General features: G+C 46.6%; 1 protein-coding gene across 1 annotated transcript in view; it reads left to right on the top strand.

Moving 5' to 3' along the window:
* The window catches only part of JAZF1 (JAZF zinc finger 1), a 135,706-nt gene that overhangs the window by 100,159 nt on the left and 13,340 nt on the right, over positions 1-22,207 (top strand). The window contains exon 3 of the mRNA XM_035128872.2: positions 16,355-16,551. Within this exon, the coding sequence (XP_034984763.1) occupies positions 16,355-16,551 (197 nt within the window). The remainder of the gene's footprint in view (positions 1-16,354; positions 16,552-22,207) is intronic.

Below are 22,207 nucleotides of genomic sequence, written 5' to 3' on the forward strand. Positions count from 1 at the left end.
TTCCTTTGATATTGTGACAAATAGTGGGCTCTGTCTGGTGACAGGCAACAAAGTGGATCTGAATATTTAGATTATCTTATTGCTTGGATGTGCTTGTTCTCTGTTTCTCTATCATCACAGTTTTGTAGCTATGCTCCAAAGGGTGCTATCCATTGTTTCTAATTTCTGATGATCTTTGTAAAGATTTGATATACACCAACTATATCTGTCACAGTGGCCGGAGTGGACTACTTCAGAGTAACGACGCTACGCAGCTCTGCATTTTATTCTTTTATTGGTGCTGCGTATTTACAGTGCTGAAGTCATTGCTATTTACACGGAGTGATGTGGTCAGTCGGTTTCAGAACCTCCTAATGGCTTTTGGCGCGTCTTTCTCCAACACAAAAGCTTTGGCAGACCCATCCTCTTTCCCCTCCTCTTTCTGCGTAATTCCGGAGTTGGGGGGATGGGTCTCCCCCCCTTATTCGCCCCTTCCTGTCCCACCTGGGACCCTGGCTCCTCTACCTTGCCTGAGCCTCGGACACGACTTCCTGCTTCCCCACTGGCATCGGAACTCTCTCTGCTTTCCCCTGTGCTCGGGGATGGGCTTGAACTCAGGAGGGGAGGGACTTCGCGATATCCCCTGTCCCTCACATCCACCCCCCTCCCAAGCTCTCCTTCACCCCTCCCCAGGTCCCCCCCAGGTGTCGGTGACGACTGGAAGCCTAAGAACTCAGTGCTTTCCGAGCCCGTTGGTGTGAACACCTCCCCCCAGTCCTGCAAGCCCCCCCCCTTCCGCCTGGGAGGATGGGAATCCCAAAAAGTCCGTGGCGTCAGAGCTGGTGGGGGTAAAAATGTTCTGCCAATCTGCTCCTTCCTCTGACTGGGTGGATCTCGGTGACACCCATACCTCATCCTCTGGTTCCTCAAACTCCGCTTCCCAGCGCCATGGTGAACTGCTCTCCCGTGCTTCCTCCCCCTCCCCCTCCCTTTCCATGTGCCAGGGCTTGGGTCTATGGGGAAAGAGGGCGTGAAATTCTTCTACCAGGAATTCCTCCTGTATCTGAGTGGCTGGGACCCATTCATTCTGGGACGGTGGAGCATCCTCCCATGCCATGAGGTACTCCAGTCCCCCCACCCCCCACCTTGAATCCAGGATGGCCGTGGCCTCATTGAGTTGCTCCCTGCCTTCCCTCTCCCCCCCTCCCTCAGGGGTTTGTTCGCTGTCTCGGAGCCTGCTGCTTTCCCTGTACGGCGACAGCAGCGATCTATGAAACACTGGGTGCACCCTCATGTCCTCTGGCAGTGCCAGCCTGTATGCCACCGGGTTGACCTGTTGCGTGACCGTGAAGGGGCCCAACCTTCTGGGCGCCAGCTTTTTGCATCGCCCTCTGATGGGAAGGCCCTCCGAGGACAACCAAACTTTGTCCCCCACCCTAATGACCTCCCCCGGTCGCCTGTGGCGATCTGCCCCCTTCTTGTACGCTTCCTTGGCTCTCTCCAAGTGTTCTCTGAGCTGCTGGTGCACCGTCTCCAGTTCCTCTGCCCAATCCTCAGCCTGTGGGCCCTCCTCCTCCTCCTCCCCCTCCCTCTCTGGGAAAGATCTGAGGTCACGCCCGTAATTGGCCTTAAAGGGCGACACCCCTGTGGAGACGTGCACCGCATTGTTGTAGGCAAATTCTGCCAGTGGCAGGCGCTCCACCCAGTCCGTTTGCCGCTGGCTGACGTAGCATCTCAGGTACTGCTGCAGAATGGCGTTGACCCTCTCCGCCTGTCCATTGGTCTGCGGGTGTCTAGCCGTCGACAAGCTGACCTCCACCTGCAGGAGGTTCATGAGCCGCCGCCAGAACCTGGAAACAAATTGGCGGCCACGATCCGAAATAACCCTTAAAGGTAATCCATGCAGTCTGAATACGTGATCCACAAACAGTTTGGCTGTCTCTTCTGCAGAGACCGCCCTGGCACACGGTATAAAGTGGCACATTTTGGACATGAGGTCCACCACCACCAACACTGCGGTCTTGCCCCTGGAAGAAGGCAGATCTGTGATGAAGTCCATGGACACCACTTCCCACGGCCTGTGTGGCGTGGCTAAGGGCTCCAGCAATCCCGGTGGCGCTGCTCTGACCACCTTTGCCCGCTGGCAGGTGTCGCAGCCCCGTACATAGTCTCGAACATCTTCCCGCACCCCTGGCCACCAGAAGTGTCTCATGACTAGGTGAGTGGTTTTGTCCCTCCCAAAATGACCCGCCGTTGGGTTGTCGTGCATCTGCTTGAGGACCGTACGTCTAAGCTGGGTGGTGGGCAGGTACAGTGCACCCTTGTAGAAAAGCAGCCCCCTGCGTTCTGCAAAGTCTTTTGCCTGCTCCCCCCCCCTCAGTTCTCTGAAGATGCAGTTGGCAAATTCATCCGCTGCCGTCAGTGCTGTGAGTTCTGCCTCGCTCACCACTGCTGCTCCGCAGGACCAAGCTGACGGGGGGAAAATGTGCCTGGGTGCCGGTGGCGCCTCCTCCTCCATGTACTCTGGCTTGCGGGAGAGGGCATCCGCCCTGACATTCTGCTCTCCCGGGATGTAGTGTATGGAGAAGTTGAAGTTCGAGAAGAACTCTGCCCACCGTATCTGCCGCTGGTTGAGCACCCTGGCAGTTCTCCAGAACTCCAGGTTCTTGTGGTCTGTGCACACCTGGATGGGGTGCTTGGCGCCCACCAGGAAGTGCCTCCAGTGCTGGAACGCAGCGTGGATCGCAAGAAGTTCCCGATCAAACACCGTGTAGTTTCGCTCTGGCTGGGTCAACTTCCTGGAGAAGAAGGCACAGGGTCTCCACTCTCTGTTGGCGTCCAGTTGCAACAAAATGGCGCCCACAGCTTTATCAGAAGCATCTGTCTCCACGCGTAGGGGCGCGTCCTGAACCACGTGGAACAGGTTCTGGTCTGAGGCGAACACCCTCTTGAGGCTTTCAAACGCTGCTTGCGCCTCTGGTGTCCACCTGAACTTCTGCTTGCCTCTCAGGCAGTCAGTGATGGGAGCCGTAACGCGAGAGAAGTTCTTGATGAACTTCCTGTAGAAGTTGGCGAAGCCTAGTAGGCGTTGGGCATCTTTGCGCGTCCTGGGGCTGTGCCAGTCCAGGATGGCCTGCACCTTGTCCTTGTCCATCGCCAGCCCCTTGTCTGACAGCTTGTAGCCCAGGAAGTCCACCTCCTTGGTGTGAAACTTGCACTTCTCCAGCTTCACATACAGGTGGTTCTCCTTCAGGCGCTGCAACACCTCCCTGACATCTTTCACATGCTGCACTGGGTCATCGGAATAGATAAGGATGTCATCCAGGAAGACCAAGCATTTCCTGAAGAGGAGGGACCCCAGGACGTGGTGCATGAAGGCCTGGAAGCATGCTGAGCCCCCTTGCAACCCGAAGGGCATCACCAGATATTCAAAAGAGCCCAGAGGCGTGAACATCGTGGTTTTCCATTCATCGCCTTCCCGGATCCTGATCAAGTTGTACGCCCCCCTCAGGTCTAGCTTGGTGAAAATCTTGCCCCTGCGTGCCGCTGTCAGGAGATCATCCACTCTGGGCATGGGGAAGGCCACTGGCTCTGTCACTGAATTCAGCCGTCTAAAATCCACCACAAGACGGCGCTGTTGCGTGTCTTTCTTGTCCACCCAGAAGACCGGGCTGCCCCCTGCTGCCTTGCTTTCTCTGATGAACCCCCGCTTGAGGTTCTTGTCGATGAAAGCGCGCAGATCCTCCAGTTCCTGGTCTGACATGGCGTACAGCTTGGCTGGGGGTATAGTTGCCCCCGGCACCAGGTTGATCTGGCAGTCAAAAGGCCTGTGTGGGGGTAGGTGGTCGGACTCCGCTTCGCTGAAGACCTCCTGCAAGTCCCAGTACGGCTTGGGTATCGCCTCACCCCCTTTGACGTGCATGGTGGCCACCGTGGCTATCGGAGGCCCCTCCCCTGGTTGGTGCTGCATGCAATGTTCCAGGCAAAAGTCCGATCCAAAAGTGATGCATCTCTGGTGCCAACTGATGGAGGGGTCATGGCGCGCCAGCCAGCTCATGCCCAAGACGATGGGGGGGTCTGAGATGGTTGTGACGTTGAATGCCAGTGTCTCTGAGTGCCTTCCCACCGTCATTTTCATGGGGGGGTTTGATGAGTGATGGCCCCTCCCAGCAGCTCTCTGCCGTCAATGGTTGCCACGTGCAGGGGAAAATCCAGCTGCAGAAGCTGGATCTGGTGCTGTTCTGCAAAGTTCCTCGAGAAGAAGTTCGCTGACGCCCCACTGTCAATTAGGGCGAGGACCGTCAGGGGATAGCCATTTGGGAGCGTGAGCGTCACTTCTAGAACCACTCCTGCTCTGGGAGGGGTGGGCTGGCTCTGCTCCTCTCTGTGCGGGTGGGTGGACTGGGGCTGTTGTCTGCGGACTGTGCCTGGCTGCTGCCCCTTGTCTCCTGCAGCCAGGCTTTCCCGTTTCCCTGCTGTGGTGCTGCGTCAGTGGGGGAGTCATTGCTATTTACACGGAGTGATGTGGTCAGTCGGTTTCAGAACCTCCTAATGGCTTTTGGCGCGTCTTTCTCCAACACAAAAGCTTTGGCAGACCCATCCTCTTTCCCCTCCTCTTTCTGCGTAATTCCGGAGTTGGGGGATGGGTCTCCCCCCCTTATTCGCCCCTTCCTGTCCCACCTGGGAACCTGGCTCCTCTACCTTGCCTGAGCCTCGGACACGACTTCCTGCTTCCCCACTGGAATCGGAACTCTCTCTGCTTTCCCCTGTGCTCGGGGATTGGCTTGAACTCAGGAGGGGAGGGACTTCGCGATATCCCCTGTCCCTCACAATATCGAAATATTTTATATGGTTTCACTTCATTTTAATTCTGTTCATCCTGCTTGAAGCCAAGTTCTTTATTAAGCAGAGTTCTGTTCATATGTAGGAATCTTAGAGCTTTGCTGTAACAGTTTTTTAGAAGGGATCTGGAAAGAGTTGGGCAGTTTTCGATAATGCTTTCAGGAAAAAGGTGGCACTCTAGACCTGGTATGCAATAGATTTATCACAAGTAGGTCTGTGTAAAATACATTGGGCTACATATATGGAGACATTTACTGGAAACTCTTTTACTTTTGCTCTATAATAATTTAGAGGATTTGCACATTTTCATTGCTAGATCACTACCTTCAATGAATGGTATAGGGAAATCTTTATAGTAAAATATGTCACAATATATTTTGAAATGCGAATTTACAAATACGTTTGATATCATATATCTGACAGAAGGATAAATATCACAATCTAAATTGTTTATTTTTCCGTTACAAGTTAAGGCCCTGAGACTGGGGGCAGGAAATCAAAGGGCTTGTGTGTCTTTTTTTAAATAAATGTCACTCACAAACTTATTCATGCAGTTATAAGAAAACATTTTCTTTCTTGATTGTTTTGTAAATTCTGCAATATTTCTTTTAATAGAACACAGAATTTCCTTATTCTGACCCAACATTCTCTGGCTTAGCTATCTGTGACCTATCTTACATGTGCTGACAACATCACAAGATCAGTTTTTACTTTTTTCCCCAGAATGGCATATCTTCTCTGCATCAAAAACATAGTTGCACCCCAAACATAGTTGTTTTTATTGATATTGTAAATAAAAAAAACCCTACCAGGGCTGGATGGGTGTAGGGGTTGTACCATTTCACAAGGGGCTGTTCCATTTTATCCTTTGTTGCCATAATAGACTTTGAAAAGGCTATTCTATATTGTTTGGAGGGCAAAATAGTTTTGAATGAGCAAAGCAATAATACTGACCTCCAGAGGGCTCTGTTATACCATGTTATGCATGGAAGCATAAACTATTTAAAATTGAACTATTTAAAATTTTAAACTATTTAAAATAGCTGAACTATTTAAAATTTTAAAAGATGATGCTGTTAAGGTGCTACACCCAATATGCCAGCAAGTTTGGAAAACTCAGCAATGGCCAGAGGATTGGAGAAGATCAGTCTACATCCCAATTCCAAAGAAGGGCAGTGCCAAAGAATGCTCCAACTACCGCACAATTGCCCTCATTTCACACGCTAGCAAGGTTATGCTTAAAATTCTACAAGGCAGGCTTAGGCAGTATGTGGACCGAGAACTCCCAGAAGTGCAAGCTGGATTTCGAAAGGGCAGAGGAACCAGAGACCAAATAGCAAACATGCGCTGGATTATGGAGAAAGCTAGAGAGTTCCAGAAAAACGTCTACTTCTGCTTCATTGACTATGCAAAAGCCTTTGACTGTGTCGACCACAGCAAACTATGGCAAGTTCTTAAAGAAATGGGAGTGCCTGATCACCTCATCTGTCTCCTGAGAAATCTCTATGTGGGACAAGAAGCTACAGTTAGAACTGGATATGGAACAACGGATTGGTTCAAAATTGGGAAAGGAGTACGACAAGGTTGTATATTGTCTCCCTGCTTATTTAACTTATATGCAGAATTCATCATGCGAAAGGCTGGACTAGATGAATCCCAAGCAGGAATTAAGATTGCCGGAAGAAATATCAACAACCTCAGATATGCAGATGACACAACCTTGATGGCAGAAAGTGAGGAGGAATTAAAGAACCTTTTAATGAGGGTGAAAGAGGAGAGCGCAAAATATGGTCTGAAGCTCAACATCAAAAAAACCAAGATCATGGCCACTGGTCCCATCACCTCCTGGCAAATAGAAGGGGAAGAAATGGAGGCAGTGAGAGATTTTACTTTCTTGGGCTCCTTGATCACTGCAGATGGTGACAGCAGTCACGAAATTAAAAGACGCCTGCTTCTTGGGAGAAAAGCAATGACAAACCTAGACAGCATCTTAAAAAGCAGAGACATCACCTTGCCGACAAAGGTCCGTATAGTTAAAGCTATGGTTTTCCCAGTAGTGATGTATGGAAGTGAGAGCTGGACCATAAAGAAGGCTGATCGCCGAAGAATTGATGCTTTTGAATTATGGTGCTGGAGGAGACTCTTGAGAGTCCCATGGACTGCTAGAAGATCAAACCTATCCATTCTTAAGGAAATCAGCCCTGAGTGCTCCCTGGAAGGACAGATCGTGAAGCTGAGGCTCCAATACTTTGGCCACCTCATGAGAAGAGAAGAATCCTTGGAAAAGACCCTGATGTTGGGAAAGATTGAGGGCACTAGGAGAAGGGGACGACAGAGGACAAGATGGTTGGACAGTGTTCTCGAAGCTACGAACATGAGTTTGACCAAACTACGGGAGGCAGTGGAAGACAGGAGTGCCTGGCGTGCTCTGGTCCATGGGGTCACGAAGAGTCGGACACGACTAAACGACTAAACAACAACAATGCATGGAAGGGGGAAGGGAGTTCTTGGACAAAGCTGCCAACAGTCTGGGCTTCGTCTGGTAAACAGACTAGGAATTGTGGGCAAAGTCCTTTTCCTCAGGCTTTGCACCAAGCATGAGATCAGATGACTCAGTCCGGACTCATTATTTTAATAGCCTACAGCTAGTTCACATAGCAGCGGGAGTCCACAAAAAAAGGCCAGTTAATTGTTGAAACTCAAACTGGTACATTGTAACTGAGATTAGAGCATCCAGATATATGTATTAATAAAGTTTGTTTGCACAAGCAAGCAGAAAGTATAAAAATGCTGATATTGTAATAGCGAGTAAATAAAACATAGCTTCGCACACATTAAGACCCAATTAAAAAGCATGATTTCATTTGAGAAACGCAAACTGTAAAGGTGACTTATACTTGCCAACTTTACTGCAGCTGTGCTTTACATTAGGAAATTAATTAAAATGGCAATTTATGCATTTTTTCCCCCACTTACAAGAAGGCCTTCCTAAATTGCACCGCATATTTTTCCCTTGTATCACTATGTATTATGGTATGGTTGTACAGCACAGTGTATTTTACACTCCCATTTCCTGACCTTTTTTCCACTTGACATGAATTTAAAAACAACAGTCCCCGATTTAACACGATAGTGATGATGAAGCAGATCAAGCAACGCTCAAGAAACTTCCTGCGGTCTGACTCAGACAGAGGGTATTCTTCTTCAAATGGCAGTCCTTTCCTATCACAGCAGATTGCTACAGGTCTTCCAGTAATTCCAGAGGAAGTGGGAAGCAACAGGATTAATTAATATCTTCAAAGATACACATGCCCCCAACTATGTTTTCACCTTTTGCGGTGGCTCCTATTTATCATTTTATCTGTATTTTGTTTGCATTTAAAAGAACTTGGTTGCACTAGCTTGTAAATTATCCAACTTTTACAGTTGAGCAGTTGTGCTTCAATGTAAGACAGCGAGTCCATAGAAGGGGTTGGGCGTGAAACCATCGGAACTGAAAAGTTGTTAGGAGACTCCTATTCCCCTCACAGAACTACAATTCCCAGACTTCTTTGATAGGTACTCATCCATTTAAAAAAGGAAGCAAAACCAATTTGCACTAGAAAACTAGCATGTCAGAGGGGAGGCTAGTCTAAAGCTGACATCTAGGATTTTATGTGGATTTTTTGGGGTGGCAGAGTCCTCACATGTACTCTGAAGAGAGGCAAGCTTACCGTCTGAATGGGAACTTAACAAGTGAGACTGTCAACAAAACGTAGAGTCATACCTCGGCTCCCAAACGCCTTGGGAGTCGAACGTTCCAGCTCCCAAATGATTGAAAACCAGAAGTGAGTGTTCTGGTTTTCAAACATTCTTTTGGAAGCCGAACATCCATCAGGGCTTCCGTGGCTTCCGATTGGCTGCATCTTCCTGCAGCCAATCAGAAGCTGCACTTTGGAAGTTGAATGTTTCGGAAGTCGAACGGACTTCCGGAACGGATTCTGTTCGACTTCTGAGGTACGACTGTATTGTGAAATGTGGGGAGAAATGCATTTTCCAGCCCCACCGCCAACAGTCAACATTATGTGGCAACTAAGCATGCTCCCTGTTCTTTGCCCCATTTGGTGGGTTTACTTCTTTAGTTCCCCCCCCCCTACACACCATGGTGAGGTGTGGGTTTTTTTGTACTACCGTGTTTCCCACATTTTAAGACACCGTCTTATAATGATTTTACTCAAGAAAATAAGCCTATGGCTTATTTTCGGGGGGTGTCTTAGTGGTTCCTGCCTCCTCCTGCCGCGGCCGGCGTTGCTGCTGCTGGGCTGGCAGCACCCTGCGAAGTCAGGAGAAGCCAGCCAGACCGCTGGGGGGTTTAGAAAAAACGTCCGGAGCGCGTCCCAATGGCAGTGCTCCTCCTCACCTAATGGCAGTGCTCCTCATGTGCCGCAAAAGCCACCAAACAACTGGGGGGGGGTAGAAAGGCAGCCGGAGCGCAGCCCGATAGCAGCGCTCCTCACGCACCACAAAAAGGACACAGAAAGCTGCCGGACAGGGGGCTAAAAAGCAGTGAAGCAACGGCCACAGCTTTAAATGGCTCGCAACGCCCCCCTCGCCGTCGCTAGGGCTGCCGAGGCTGGATCGTGCCTTTCATCCCGCGCCTGCGCTGCGCGCCGGATTTTGCCCAATCCATCGGGGAGCAGGGAGCGCTCAGAATCTGGCAAGGGGGGGTCTCTCTTCCCATTCGGGCGCCTGAGCATTGCCGCTTGAAAGGCTGGAGGCTCTCGGCAAGGTGGTCTAGAGGAGCGATCGCGGAGCGCTCCTCTCTGCAGCTGCCGGTTGCGGTGGCGGGCGGCAGACAAAAAAAAAAAGAGGTCAGGCTGCTGCGCTCCGCCCAGCGCTGCAGGGCGCTCCGAGCGCTTGGCGCTGCGGAGCGCTCCTCTTTGCAGCTGCCGGTTGCGGTGGCGGGCGGCAGACAAAAAAAAAAAAGAGGCCAGGCTGCTGCGCTCCGCCCAGTGCTGCAGGGCGCTCCGAGCGCTTGGCGCTGCGGAGCGCTCCTCTTTGCAGCTGCCGGTTCCGGTGGCGGGGCGGCAGGCAAAAAAGAAAAAAAAGAGGCCAGGCCGCTGCGCTCCGCCTGGCGCTGCGGAGCGCTCCGCTCTGCAGCCGCCAGTTCCGGTAGCGGGGCGGCAGGCTGCCTCGGGCAGGGAAAAAAAGAGAAGCTAGGCTGCTGGCTCGGGCGCGCGGAGCACCCCGAGCCTCTGAGAGCCAGCAGGACGAGGAGGAGGCTTGCCGGGTCGTCGCCCAGCAGCGCGCGCGGAGCGCCCCGAGCCTCCGGCAGCCAGCAGCAGCAACAACAATCCCAGAGGCTCGGGGCGCTCCGCGCGCGCTGCTGGGCGACGACCCAGCAAGCCTCCTCCTCGTTCTGCTGGCTCTCAGAGGCTCGGGGTGCTCCGCGCACACTGCTGGATGCCGACCTGGCAAGCCGCCTCCTGCTCTTGCCGGCTCCCAGAGGCTCGGGGCACTGCACCATGCCTCAGCCCCCACAGCACTGAGCGCGCCTCCTTCGCCTCCTCTTCCCTCAGCGGTCTCGCTCCTCGGAGGTATGGCTTATTTTCGGGGTATGGCTTGTATTTCCTGAACGCTTAAAATCCTGCTATGGCTTATATAATGACTACGTCTTAAAATAGGGGAAACACGGTACTTGCAAACTTTTTGGTTCCCTAAGCCTGCTGATACCTCCGTTCCATGCATGTATAATGTATACCCTCCAACGTTCCTCATGAAAATGGGACATTTCTCACTTACTCCAACTGACCCTTCTCAAGACCCCATGTTGGCCACCCACCGCCAAGCTTCTCCTATCAGATGAAGGCCAAGTGCCACCAATGCTATGCTAACGGGACACAGCACATACACCCACCACTGTCCTGAGAAAACCCCTTAATCCTGATTTGATTTGATTTGATTCGTTGGTAGATTTGCAAAAAGAAAAACACACACCAATAAATAGTTAGAATAGGGGCAAGATTAGATGCAAATCCACAAACTGTTTTTTTAAAACAAATCAAGACTCAATGCATTCTGCTTCGCTCCCCCTTTCTTCCCGCTCTTTGCCTGACCATCAGAGCCCAGTACATTACATGGGGCTGGGCCTCAGCAGCGGCAGCCTCACCTGCTGTCCAGCAGCCACTATGAGCTACGCAAGGAAGGAGTTGGGTAGCAATGGCCATGGAGCAGCCATGGAGAGGCAATGGGATGCTCCCTTGCAGCCGCTTGGGACAAGTGCCGGCAGCTGCTGCTACTCAAGCTTGGCAGCGGCAGCACTAGCAAGGAAAATAGGGACATTCCGGGATCAAATCAGAAGCCAGGATGGCTTTCATAACTCTGGGACTGTCCCTGGAAAATCAGGGCACTTGAAGGGTATGTATAGCATTACTTTGGCTACATAAGGAGCCATGATTTGGGAAATGAGTTTCCCATTGGTGTGTGAGATTAATCATTGTTTTTCTCCTTTGGAAGTACCATGTTATTAAGAAGACTGATCATTTTGCCTGTAACACTAAGCACAGAACTGAAGCTTTTGTGTGCGGTATTAATTTCATACGTAACTGTTGTTTAATGTGTAAACGGGGGTCTCAGAACTGTTCTCAGAACCCTTAACAAACTATAGTTACCATAATTCTTTGAGGGAAGCCATGACTGTTTAGAGTGGTACCATGATGTGTTAAATGTATGGTATAAATGTGGCCTTAGTGTCAAATCATTGTTCTAAATCTAGAAGAAATCAAGGCCAAGCAATTCTGTATTCGAAAATGCTCTGCTGCTGCTTTTTTTAAAGAAGAATGACAGGCATCTTATCTAAGAAGCTTATGGTTGAAAATAATTTGCTGAGTGGCAGATGAATTATGAAGCTGACATGCAGAGTGTGAAGACTGACAACGTGAAAGAAATTAGGCAATGTCTTGAAAAATAGTGTGCATTTTGGTTAATTGGATTTCCTGTATATCCTCTTGATATATTTATATCTCCTGGTTCAATCTACATATATTTATGACTCCTTCTGTGCCAGGTAAATTTAATGTCTCATAAAATGCCTGCGTGTTTTTTTTAAAAAAGTTGTACGTTAATAGTTATCGGTTTTACAGTGCTGCAAACTTACCGTCTTAGCACAGTGTATGTTTTGCTTTGAAAATGAACACAAAAATGAAGTAGCTTTGATCATCTGCTTGTGCCAGTCATGACTTTGGGGTTCAGCTACAACATAAGGATATACAGAAAAGCAGGACATGTGCATACCATCTCATTATGAATTACAGAGGCCATTTTGAAAAAAATGCAGTTTAAACTACATCTCATAACATGCCAAAACATGAATTCTGTGGGTTCATCTCCAGCTAAGTCATGCTCATCTGTTACAATGGGTTTACTTTGCGTGAAACTAACACTGGAATGGATACCACCCTATGTTTGGATTAGCAACAAACATCCTGTCATGTTCCTGTAGTGGGAGAACAAAGACCATGGTGCAGTCCTAAGAACACTTACTTGAAAGTAGATCCCACTGAATAAAGTGGAATTTACTTCTGAGTAAGCAAGCATAGTGTCAGGCTGCTAGTCTAATTTTTTATTGATATGTGTTGTGGAAATCACAAGAAGAAGCAGTATATGTACTGTAGCAGCCTTCCGTTTCCAAGATGGCTTACTAGGTTATTTTCTGCTTTGAGGAAGTGCTCTTCACGTCACCAAACATAGAATTTCCTGGGTATTTCGTTAAGCCCTGGGATTGTGCAGTCTTTGTCCTGCCTAAGCAGACTTCAGACGTCTATTCTTCTTCAGTTTCCTGCCCTGTGCTGAGTCAGGCTCTCGAGTTGACCCGCCAGCCTGCTCCTCTCAGCCTCTATCTCACACATCTTGAGGGGTCACCATAACTTTTATTGTTCTTGCAAGGATTCCGCCCAGACATTCCACTTTACTAAGACAAGGCTCTGCCCTTCCAACAGTTTCCACTCTTAGATTTTGAAATTCCCTCTCAATTAAATTAAACTTTTATGTATTATTTTTATAAAAAAAAGTTTGGCAGCGAAATCCAACTTCATTTTCTGCTGGGCTGGGGGTTGCATTGGATGGAAGTGTCTCTCTTGTGAGCTCTGTCAACCTCTCTGCCTGCAGAGTGATGCCCGCGTCACTCTCCTAGAGCAGTGCTTCCCCTTTTGCCAGCCAAACATGTGGCGCTTTCTGGGTGTGGGTGAGGCTTTTGTGATGGCGTGAGGCCTAATGTGGTCCTGATCACAGCACCAGCTGCCATCGCCCTAGTGCTCTATAAAGCCTTGTAGGGCTAGTGGAGGAAAGACTGGATTGTCCCTGAAATCTTTTCCCTGGTGAGCTTTGCACTCTTAAGCTTCTTTCATGTCATTGAATAGGAGCGGTGCAGTCTGGAATAAATTAAGCAATTAATGGCGTGCTTCAAAATATGTTTTAAATACAGCATAAATGCATTTAATTAAAGAGATATTGCTCTGTCCAGCCCAATAATGTGCAATACATCTTTTAAATATTTTTACTATTATTATTACTGTACAAAACACTAAGGCATCTGAACCATGTTACAAAGAGGATGTGGAATGAAATATAAGCGTCCATAAAGCTATTTCCTATTATTAAGCAGTAACACATCAAGTATGTATTGTTAGCAGCAAGTGACAACTGGTTTGTTAATTAATGATCCAAAGCAAAAGCAAGGCTGATGAATGCCCTAACAAGCTAGCTGTTAACTGCTGTGAAGGTGAATTCTGGGATGATAATTGCTACATTAAATTGTACTCAGTGGTTTATTGCACCATTTTTATTCAGCCTTTTGAAAAATTAGTCTGGGCAAGCTAATAACTGCACCACCACCCCTCCCTACAGCAGCCAGAATATAAGACATTTCTTGCTAGTTGATGCAGTGGTCCATATGAAATGGGTTGTTGTCAGAAATTAATGACAAGTTTGGTAATTAACTGCTAAAAGGTAGACAGAAGGTAGTTAGCATTGTAAGAGGACATGCTTGAAAGGGTTATCCCCACTTGGAAAAAAGCTTAAACAGACCACAAAAGATGTCTGGCTCCTTAATATCTGGAGTAATTTGTTTTCCTGGCAATTGATTAGCTTTTGGCTTTAATGGATGGCTTGATGGTTACATTATCTATTTTGTGTAATCTATCAGCATTATTTTTTGAAAAAATTCTGTTTTACGTCTAGAACATTTAGTTTCGCCTAGTTACTTAATGGCTGCCCATACTTTGGGATGTTGCACACATTAAATTGTCCTGTAACGTATCCGGTAGAGAAAAGATCATTCAGAAAGGAATTCTTGAGGTCCACTTTGTTTGGTTGTTGAAAAACCTGATAGCAAATGAGTGTAGTGACCACAATCTGTTGGTGTATTACTATAGCACTATGGAAAACGAGAAGATTCCTGTTTTCCCATAGAAGTCAAATGGAAACCATAGTGTCTTGTGGGAGAAAGTGAAGCTATGAGATGCTACCTGATATGGAGAAAAGCCGGGCCTCTGACCTTGCCACGAAATATAGCAGGGATGGGGAACCTTATTCAGCCCAAGACCCGCATTCCCATCTGGGCAAGCTTCTGAGGGCCACGTGCTGGTGGTGATAGGTGGGGCAAGAGGCAAAAGTGGGGAAAGCAATGGTGCAAATGTTGCCTCTGTACAAGAGGTTAGTGTCTACACACACACTTTTCTATCTTCTATCCAGGCAACCAAGAGGCATTATCAGTTCAATAACATCCCAACCAGGCAGAAACCCTGAAGGAGGCTATGCAGTAGGGCTGGTGAGAGGTGTGGCCTGTGGAGGGAGGGTGTGACCAAGAGAGAGTCCCAAGAGGCCTTGACCACTAATAATAATAATAATAATAATAATAATAATAATAATAATAATACCCCGCCCGTCTGCCTGGGTTTCCCCAGCTGTTCTGGGTGGCTTACAGTACATATAAAAATATAGTAAGGTAAAGGGGCCCCTGACCATCAGGTCCAATCGTGTCCAACTCTGGGGTTGTGGCGCTCATCTCGCTCTATAGGCCGAGGGAGCCGGCGTTTGTCCGCAGACAGCTTCCGGGTCATGTGGCCAGCATGACAAAGCTGCTTCTGGCGAACCAGAGCAGCGCATGGAAACGCTGTTTACCTTCCCGCTGGAGCGGTCCCTATTTATCTACTTGCACTTTGATGTGCTTTCGAACTGCTAGGTGTGCAGGAGGTAAAATTGTCAAACATTAAAAATTTCCCCTATACAGGGCTGCTTTCAGGTGTCTTCTAAAAGTCAGATATTGTTTATCTCCTTGACATCTGAAGGGAGGGCGTTCCACAGGGAGGGCGCCACTACCGAGAAGGCCCTCTGCCTGGTATTATGTGATGAGGAGCTACCTGCCATCAAAAGTGTCTGTGTATCCTCAGTACCATCAGAAACCTAAGTGGAGAAGTAATGTATCGGCAATACCCGTTTTTTTTACTTTCCTCTTTGGTAAGTGCAGCTTTACTGTAAGACAAATCCCCTCAATATAACCAGGGCAATCCGCAAGCAACTTAAAACATGATGCTTGTATTTAAAATAGAATGGCTTCAATGGTTTGCATTTCACAGACAGTTTTGTGGCCCCCCGGGGTATATCCAGTTCCCTTCTCTTCTCTGAGTCCTGCTGGTAGTTTTCTTTATCCATCTCCCTTCACTTCCCTGCAACTGGAACATGTTTAACTCTCACCAGGGATACAGCTGAGACAGCAATGGGAGTAGAACTGTAGAGCTAACAGAACACAGGAGTTGACATCATCATTATGTCACAATGGCTCAGGGAGCAGGTGTCCAATAGTGGGTCACGAAGCAGGAGAATAGCAGAGGTGGAATGTGAAAGGAATCTTTGTACGTCAATTCTCATTTTTTTAGAAATAAGTGTCCAGTTGACACTTTATAAGCCCTTTTGTGAAATGCATTTATCTTCTAGTTTAGCACCCTGTCTGACACAGCACTGTTTTTTTAGGTGGGGCAACTCCCCCCTTTAATTAACTTTAAAAATGTCACATGTATAACATGCTAAAAAACTGCCACCCACCTGTATCTGTGTGAGACCCCATTGCCTGTGCTGCACTTATGCCATAGAATGTCAATGGTTGTTTAAATGATTGGAGTACATATGCCATGAATCAAAAACTGCAAGAGATACAGAATCATAGAGTTGGGAGGGACCCCAGACCACCCCCACCCCCCGCAATGCAGGAACCTCAGCTAAGGCATCCATGACAGATGACCATCCAACCTAAGGAAGGAGAGTCTACAACCTCCAAGGGGAGACCATTCCACGGTCGAACAGCAATTACTGTCAGAAAGCTCTTCCTGATGTTTAGTCGGAATCTCCCTTCTCGGTTCGAGTCCTGGCAACTTGGGGAAGCCATAACTTCAGAAACGTAATTTAAGAAGTAGCATCAAGTGTTTGTACTGAATGTTTGTTCAGCGCTACTGTTTCACAATGATTTTTCTCTTACCCATTGGCATCGCCATTGTTGCAGGTTTATGACTGATGCAGCTCGGCGAGAGCAGGAATCCCTGAAGAAAAAAATCCAGCCTAAACTCTCCCTGACTCTATCAAGTTCAGTGTCCCGGGGAAACGTATCCACTCCTCCACGCCACAGCAGTGGGAGCCTTACTCCGCCAGTCACGCCACCCATTACCCCTTCCTCGTCGTTTCGTAGCAGCACACCCACAGGTAAGAGGAGTTGGTTTCATAGCATTGAGCGATTGCAGTGTACCATTGAAAGATTTCGTAGTTTAGCATGCAGCCACAAAGAAGGGCATGTTGTGATTTCTTTGCATTTTACTTTCTATCGGGAAATTAATCTCGCGTGTGTTATGGTCAGATTCTGTTTCACGAACCAAAATGAGGTTTTTGACAGGTGTGACTGAGAGCCAGTGTGGTGTAGTGGTTAAGAGCAGTGGACTCGTAATCTGGTGATCCGGGTTTGATTCCCCGCTCCTCCACATGCAGCTGCTGGGTGACCTTGGGCTAGTCACACTTCTCTGAAGTCTCTCAGCCTCACTCACCTCACAGAGTGTTTGTGGTGGGGGAGGAAGGGAAAGGAGATTGTTAGCCGCTTTGAGACTCCTTCGGGTAGTGATAAAGTGGGATATCAAATCCAAACTCTTCTTCTTCTGTTTGGTTTTTGTACCTAATTTATCTATTGTCGTTTTGCTAATTGCGGTGCAACGTGAAGTAAGAGAAACGGAGCAAAATGGGTTGTGTGGAATCTGAAAAAAAGGAATCTCATACTAGGGAAGAGATGAGAAAGTGATGTTCCTGTTGCCATTATAGACATCCTGCATCCCTGTAAAATCAGTGCAACTTATATATATATATGAATTATATGCCTTGCTGAAATAAAAAAAGTGTGTATAGTGAGGGCACCTAGCTAATGTTCCAAAGTATAGGTGCTGCCACATGAAGAGATAGATTCTCTGGAATTGCAAAATGAGCATTACACGGTGCTTGTAAAAGTGCAAGTTTGCTGGGTCCTACATTTTAAATCTTTGGATGTTAAATATTTGTGTGTGTTTAAAACAATAGTGTTTTCAAATTGATTTCCATAATATTAATATGGTTTTATATTAAACATCTTTCTGACGTTCTTAGTAATCTTTGCATATAACTCATTTTTAAATGAAAGAAGCTACTGAGTATGGCTGAGAAATAATGACCCCATATTTTTTGTTTAATTAAACCACTTTCTGAGTTGTATGGATTTATTTAAAACCCATAATCCCTGGACCTTTTTTCATACTTGCAATAGATTTTTTTAAAAAATGAATTATATTCAGTAAAACTAGGTAACTAATATCAGGCTGGTATGAGTTTGTGGTCCACTCGTAAATTGTGAACCAATAGTTTAATGCTGCCTTCTATGTTCTCAGTGACTCTCCTTTTTCCACAAAATGGTTTTCAATGTTTTGTTTAAAAACCTCTCATTCTGCTTCTTTGTTTTTTAAAAATGGCTCTTGGCCACCTTTCCCCCATTTATTCTGTTTCGCAGCGTGTCGCAGATCATCTGTGCTTTCCAACTCTATGCATTTTAAAAACCTCTCATTGTACTTTTTGTTCTTTAAAAAACAGCCTTTTGGCCACCCTTATTCAGTTTTACAATGTGCATATATCTTTGCCTTCCAAGTCACCTTGCCTACTTGTGTGGCAGGTGTAAATGACGGGGGCCCACCCTGATAGCAGAAACAGAATAGCATGTTTGGCTAGACATATCTCAAACAACTCATCAATCATTAAACTTGAAAAGGAGATGGGGAGTCAAATTTCGGTGATTGCTTTAAAACTGTGCAGGGCACTGCAGCGCTCGTTCTGGCTTACAAAGTGTTAAATGGCTTGGCTGCTTGTGACCATATCATGTCCCTTTGAGAGCACCTATATTATGGCACAATATGGACACATACATCGGTACTCTCACTGGCTGGATCGCATTAATTTTTTTTATTAAAAAATAGCATCCCATCGTTTAATGTAAACATTTCCAGGGCAGTTTACAATATTGAAAACAGCATAAGGAATAATAGCACTACAGCCTTAAAGCAACAACAAAACAACAACACAGGAGTTGAACAAGTTTTTTTATGAAAGCCTTAAAACAGTATTTAAAAGCTTGGCAAAAAAATAATAAAGGTCTTTGTCCAGCCTAATGGCTATATTTTGCAGTTTGTGAGCAGCCTTTAAAGGCAGCCACATGTACAGTGCTGTACAGGTGATGTTCCATGCAACTGATGCCACTTGAGATTCCAGCAATAGTGTGAACCAGATTCTCCGTTGGGTGTGCAGCCAAATCCGGAACAGCTTAAACACTCACCTCCCTGAGCAGTTGAACCACCCTTCAATGATACCTCGGTTTTATGAGGATTGGGCTTCAGTTTATTGATCCTCGTCCAGTCCACTACTGATCTCAGACCTTCCTTTAGGACTCTCCTGCTAAATTCACAGATAGTTTCACTCAGTGATTTCATAAGCATATTAAGAACCATGGGGAACATGACAGATCCCTGTGGAGCACCAGCATAAATGCCATGGGGGCAAACATAGACCCCCCACATCCCTTCTTCAATCAGCCCCCCCATAGAAGCCAACTTCTAGGGGCTGAGGTCCCTTTGCTGCCCCCCAGTAAAATATTCCTCAGTTGATGGGCATTGCCATTCAAATGGTGTGTGTCAGGCTTCAAGGACTCATCTTCTTCCCCCACTTTGGCAGTAGATAAGCAGAACAAAGCGAAAACAGTCTCTTACCATTTAAAGATTTTAATGAGCACAGTGAGAGAACAACGCAGCCATTCTTTGGACGAAGGTGCTCCCAATTAAGGATTCCACCCACTTCCCCCCTCGTCATCCGTGTCACTTCCACGTCTTGCAACCTGATCTCGCAACCACTTTGCTTTCTGTGCTGCCACCTTATCTGCTCGTGGTGACCTTGGGCTGGGCAGATGTATGCTTTCCAGCGAGAGAGATTCTGCTAACTCTCTGTCTCCCAGTCCTTCTTCTCCAACTGTTCACCACCCAATTCTTCCCAACTTCTGTCTTCTGAACTATGTCCCTCTGCAAACCACTGTTCCAAATCTATACTGTCCCATTGCTCCTGTGAAGATTCGGGATCCTGATCAGGGGGGAGGGGGAGGCTCCCACCATTCCTCCTCAGTTCAGCCCTCCTCAGCACAGTCTCTGACTGTGATCAGTTATGTGGGGCAGGAGTCACCTGTCCCCCTGCCCAATATTTTATTCCAAGTTGGCACCCCTGAGCCTTCCTGATAAGAGAGAAAAAGCTAGGCCTCCTATTTCCAACCCAGCAGCCTACCATCTTTATGGTGCTATCAAAAGCTGACTCGGGAGTATTAGTAGGGTCACACACCCACTGTCTTTCTCTTAATATTGAGCATCTGTCAAGGCCAAAACCAGGTCTGAAAACAGCTTGAAATGGATTCAGAAAATTAGCTGTGCCTTAAAAATTGCTGGAGTTGTATTCCTACTTGAGTAGCTCGCCCAGGAAAGGGACATTTGCGTTTATGGAACAAACTCTTTGACACTTGTCACCTTCAAAACATCTATAGTTTTCCTAAATGTCATTTAGAAGCGCTTTTGGTCCACCTCCTTTGGGTCTGGTTTTCTGTGCCACAATATTTAAGGGGGGGGGGGCTTTGGTCTCCCGCTTACAATGTGGGCCAAACAGGCAATACATGCATCTGGATCATGTGGGGTGTGTGTGGTGAAGACATTTAGCTTTGGCTAAGTTGCTATATTTCAGCCTCAGTTTCTCATCTTGGAAGTATGGTGGCATACCTACCGCAGAAAAACCCTACCTGTGACTTGACCTTCAAGAACCGGGTGGGCTAGAAGAGTAAAATAAATAAGGCCAGCATTTCCATTCTCTTGCTGCAAAATTATTATTTATTTTACCCTGCAAACTATTCCCAATCATTTGTGTCATAAATAAAGTTCTTAAAATAAGCATAAACATATGTCCTTCCACTCAACCGGAGCCATAATGCTCAGGGCTTTGTTACTGCAGTGCCTTATTGGATTTTGCCTATTTAAGGCACTTCGGACACCAACTATTTTATATATATATATAAAATGAGCTCCCTATGTTAATTTTCTTGAAAAAGCGGAGTTTATTTTTGATTTGGGCTAGCTCACTAAATTAGGTGCTCTCCTGCAGAACAATTTGTACCAGTAATAAGAGAGTAGTAATATGAAACTTCATTAAATAGTTCTTTTATTTAATCTTCGCATACGGCTGGGCTGGCTGCCACTTTTTTACAGGTGAGTTATGGAGTGTGCCAAATAGCAAAGTGTGAATTAACAAAGTGGTGTTTAGATTTGGGGGAGAACATGTTTTGCATGTCCGTACTCTTAATTGCACTGGTAGAAGCAGCCGCTTGCCTATTATTTGGCTACCCTAAGCAAATTAAAACTGATTGCCTATATGAGTCAAAAGGAATTCTTTTGAAAATAAGCATGTGGTTAGTCAGTGTATGTGTAACATCCAGGCACTATAACCTCTCGTTTCAAATGTAAACCGCAGAACATTCCTTATAGACTAGGGACCTCTGTTGTGCTCTTCCCTGGCTCATGTAGAAAATACAGGCACATCACCTAAAATGTTATAATTTCAAATATATATATACATGCAGCAGTATTTGAATCCAGCCTAAGTTAGTTTAACTTGGGCCCTATTGAAATCAATATACAGTGGTACCTTAGTTCTCAAACTTAATCTGTTCCAGAATTCCGTTCCAAAACCAAAGCGTTCCAAAACCAAGGCACACTTTCCCATAGAAAGTAATGCAAAATGGATTAATCTGTTCCAGACTTTTAAAAACAACCCCTAAAACAGCAATTTAGCATGAATTTTACTATCTAACGAGACCAGTGATCCATAAAATGAAAGCAATAATGATGTACTGCTGTCATACAGTCAATCAATCAGTAGCTGAACTGGGTTCCACACAGTCACAAAAACAAAAAGAGAGAGCCACAAAAACAAAAATGTGAAATAAATAGGCAGACCTCAGCATAACACTCAAAACAGAAGTGTGGAACTCAAAATGGAGCACGTTCGGCTTCCTAAAAATGGTTCGCAAACCGGAACATTTACTTCTGTGTTTGCAGTGTTTGGGTTCCAAGTTGTTTGAGTTCCAAGGCATTTGAGAACCAAGGTACCACTGTAAAATGTGAGATTTAACTTAGGTTACCTTCATTTCAGTGGGACAACAATACTAACCACATTAACAAAATAGCAACCCAAACATAAACTAGGCACTGTATACACACACTCATGACTCATAATCTTTCACTCTATTCAGTTCACTAAAATACCCTTACCCATAATGCCCATGGGAGCAACTCCCTTCCGAAGAGGCCTTACCACAGTTCAAGAACTCTGGCTTTCTGGACGGTGCTCTGCCTTGTTCCACAATTCATGTTTCACTGTATGTGGGACTGACTGCGCTTGGGCCTGGTCTCACAGCTCTGGGTAGTGGCTAGGGGCGAGAAGGTTAACAGGGGCTGCAGGAATCAAGAGAAGCATTATCTGGCTTCATAGTTTCCCCCATAGCACACACGTGTCAAAAATTATGAAACCAATATCCAGTGGGTTATATCTGGGGGGATGCAGGTGGACGCATACCCCTAAACATTTTGCAAATCTTTGTACTTTTGTCCATTTACTGTATTTGTTTTCCCCAATTTGAACTATAAAGTGGTGATTTTATTGAGTCAAAATGAGAGTACCCCTAAACATTTTTTTTGGGGGGGGGGAAGCACTGCCAATATCACAATATATCACCCAGCCCTAACCACCACCATTTATGGCAGTCTAAATAGAT

This window comes from Zootoca vivipara, chromosome 12, assembly GCF_963506605.1.
Source record: "Zootoca vivipara chromosome 12, rZooViv1.1, whole genome shotgun sequence".
NCBI lineage: Eukaryota > Metazoa > Chordata > Lepidosauria > Squamata > Lacertidae > Zootoca > Zootoca vivipara.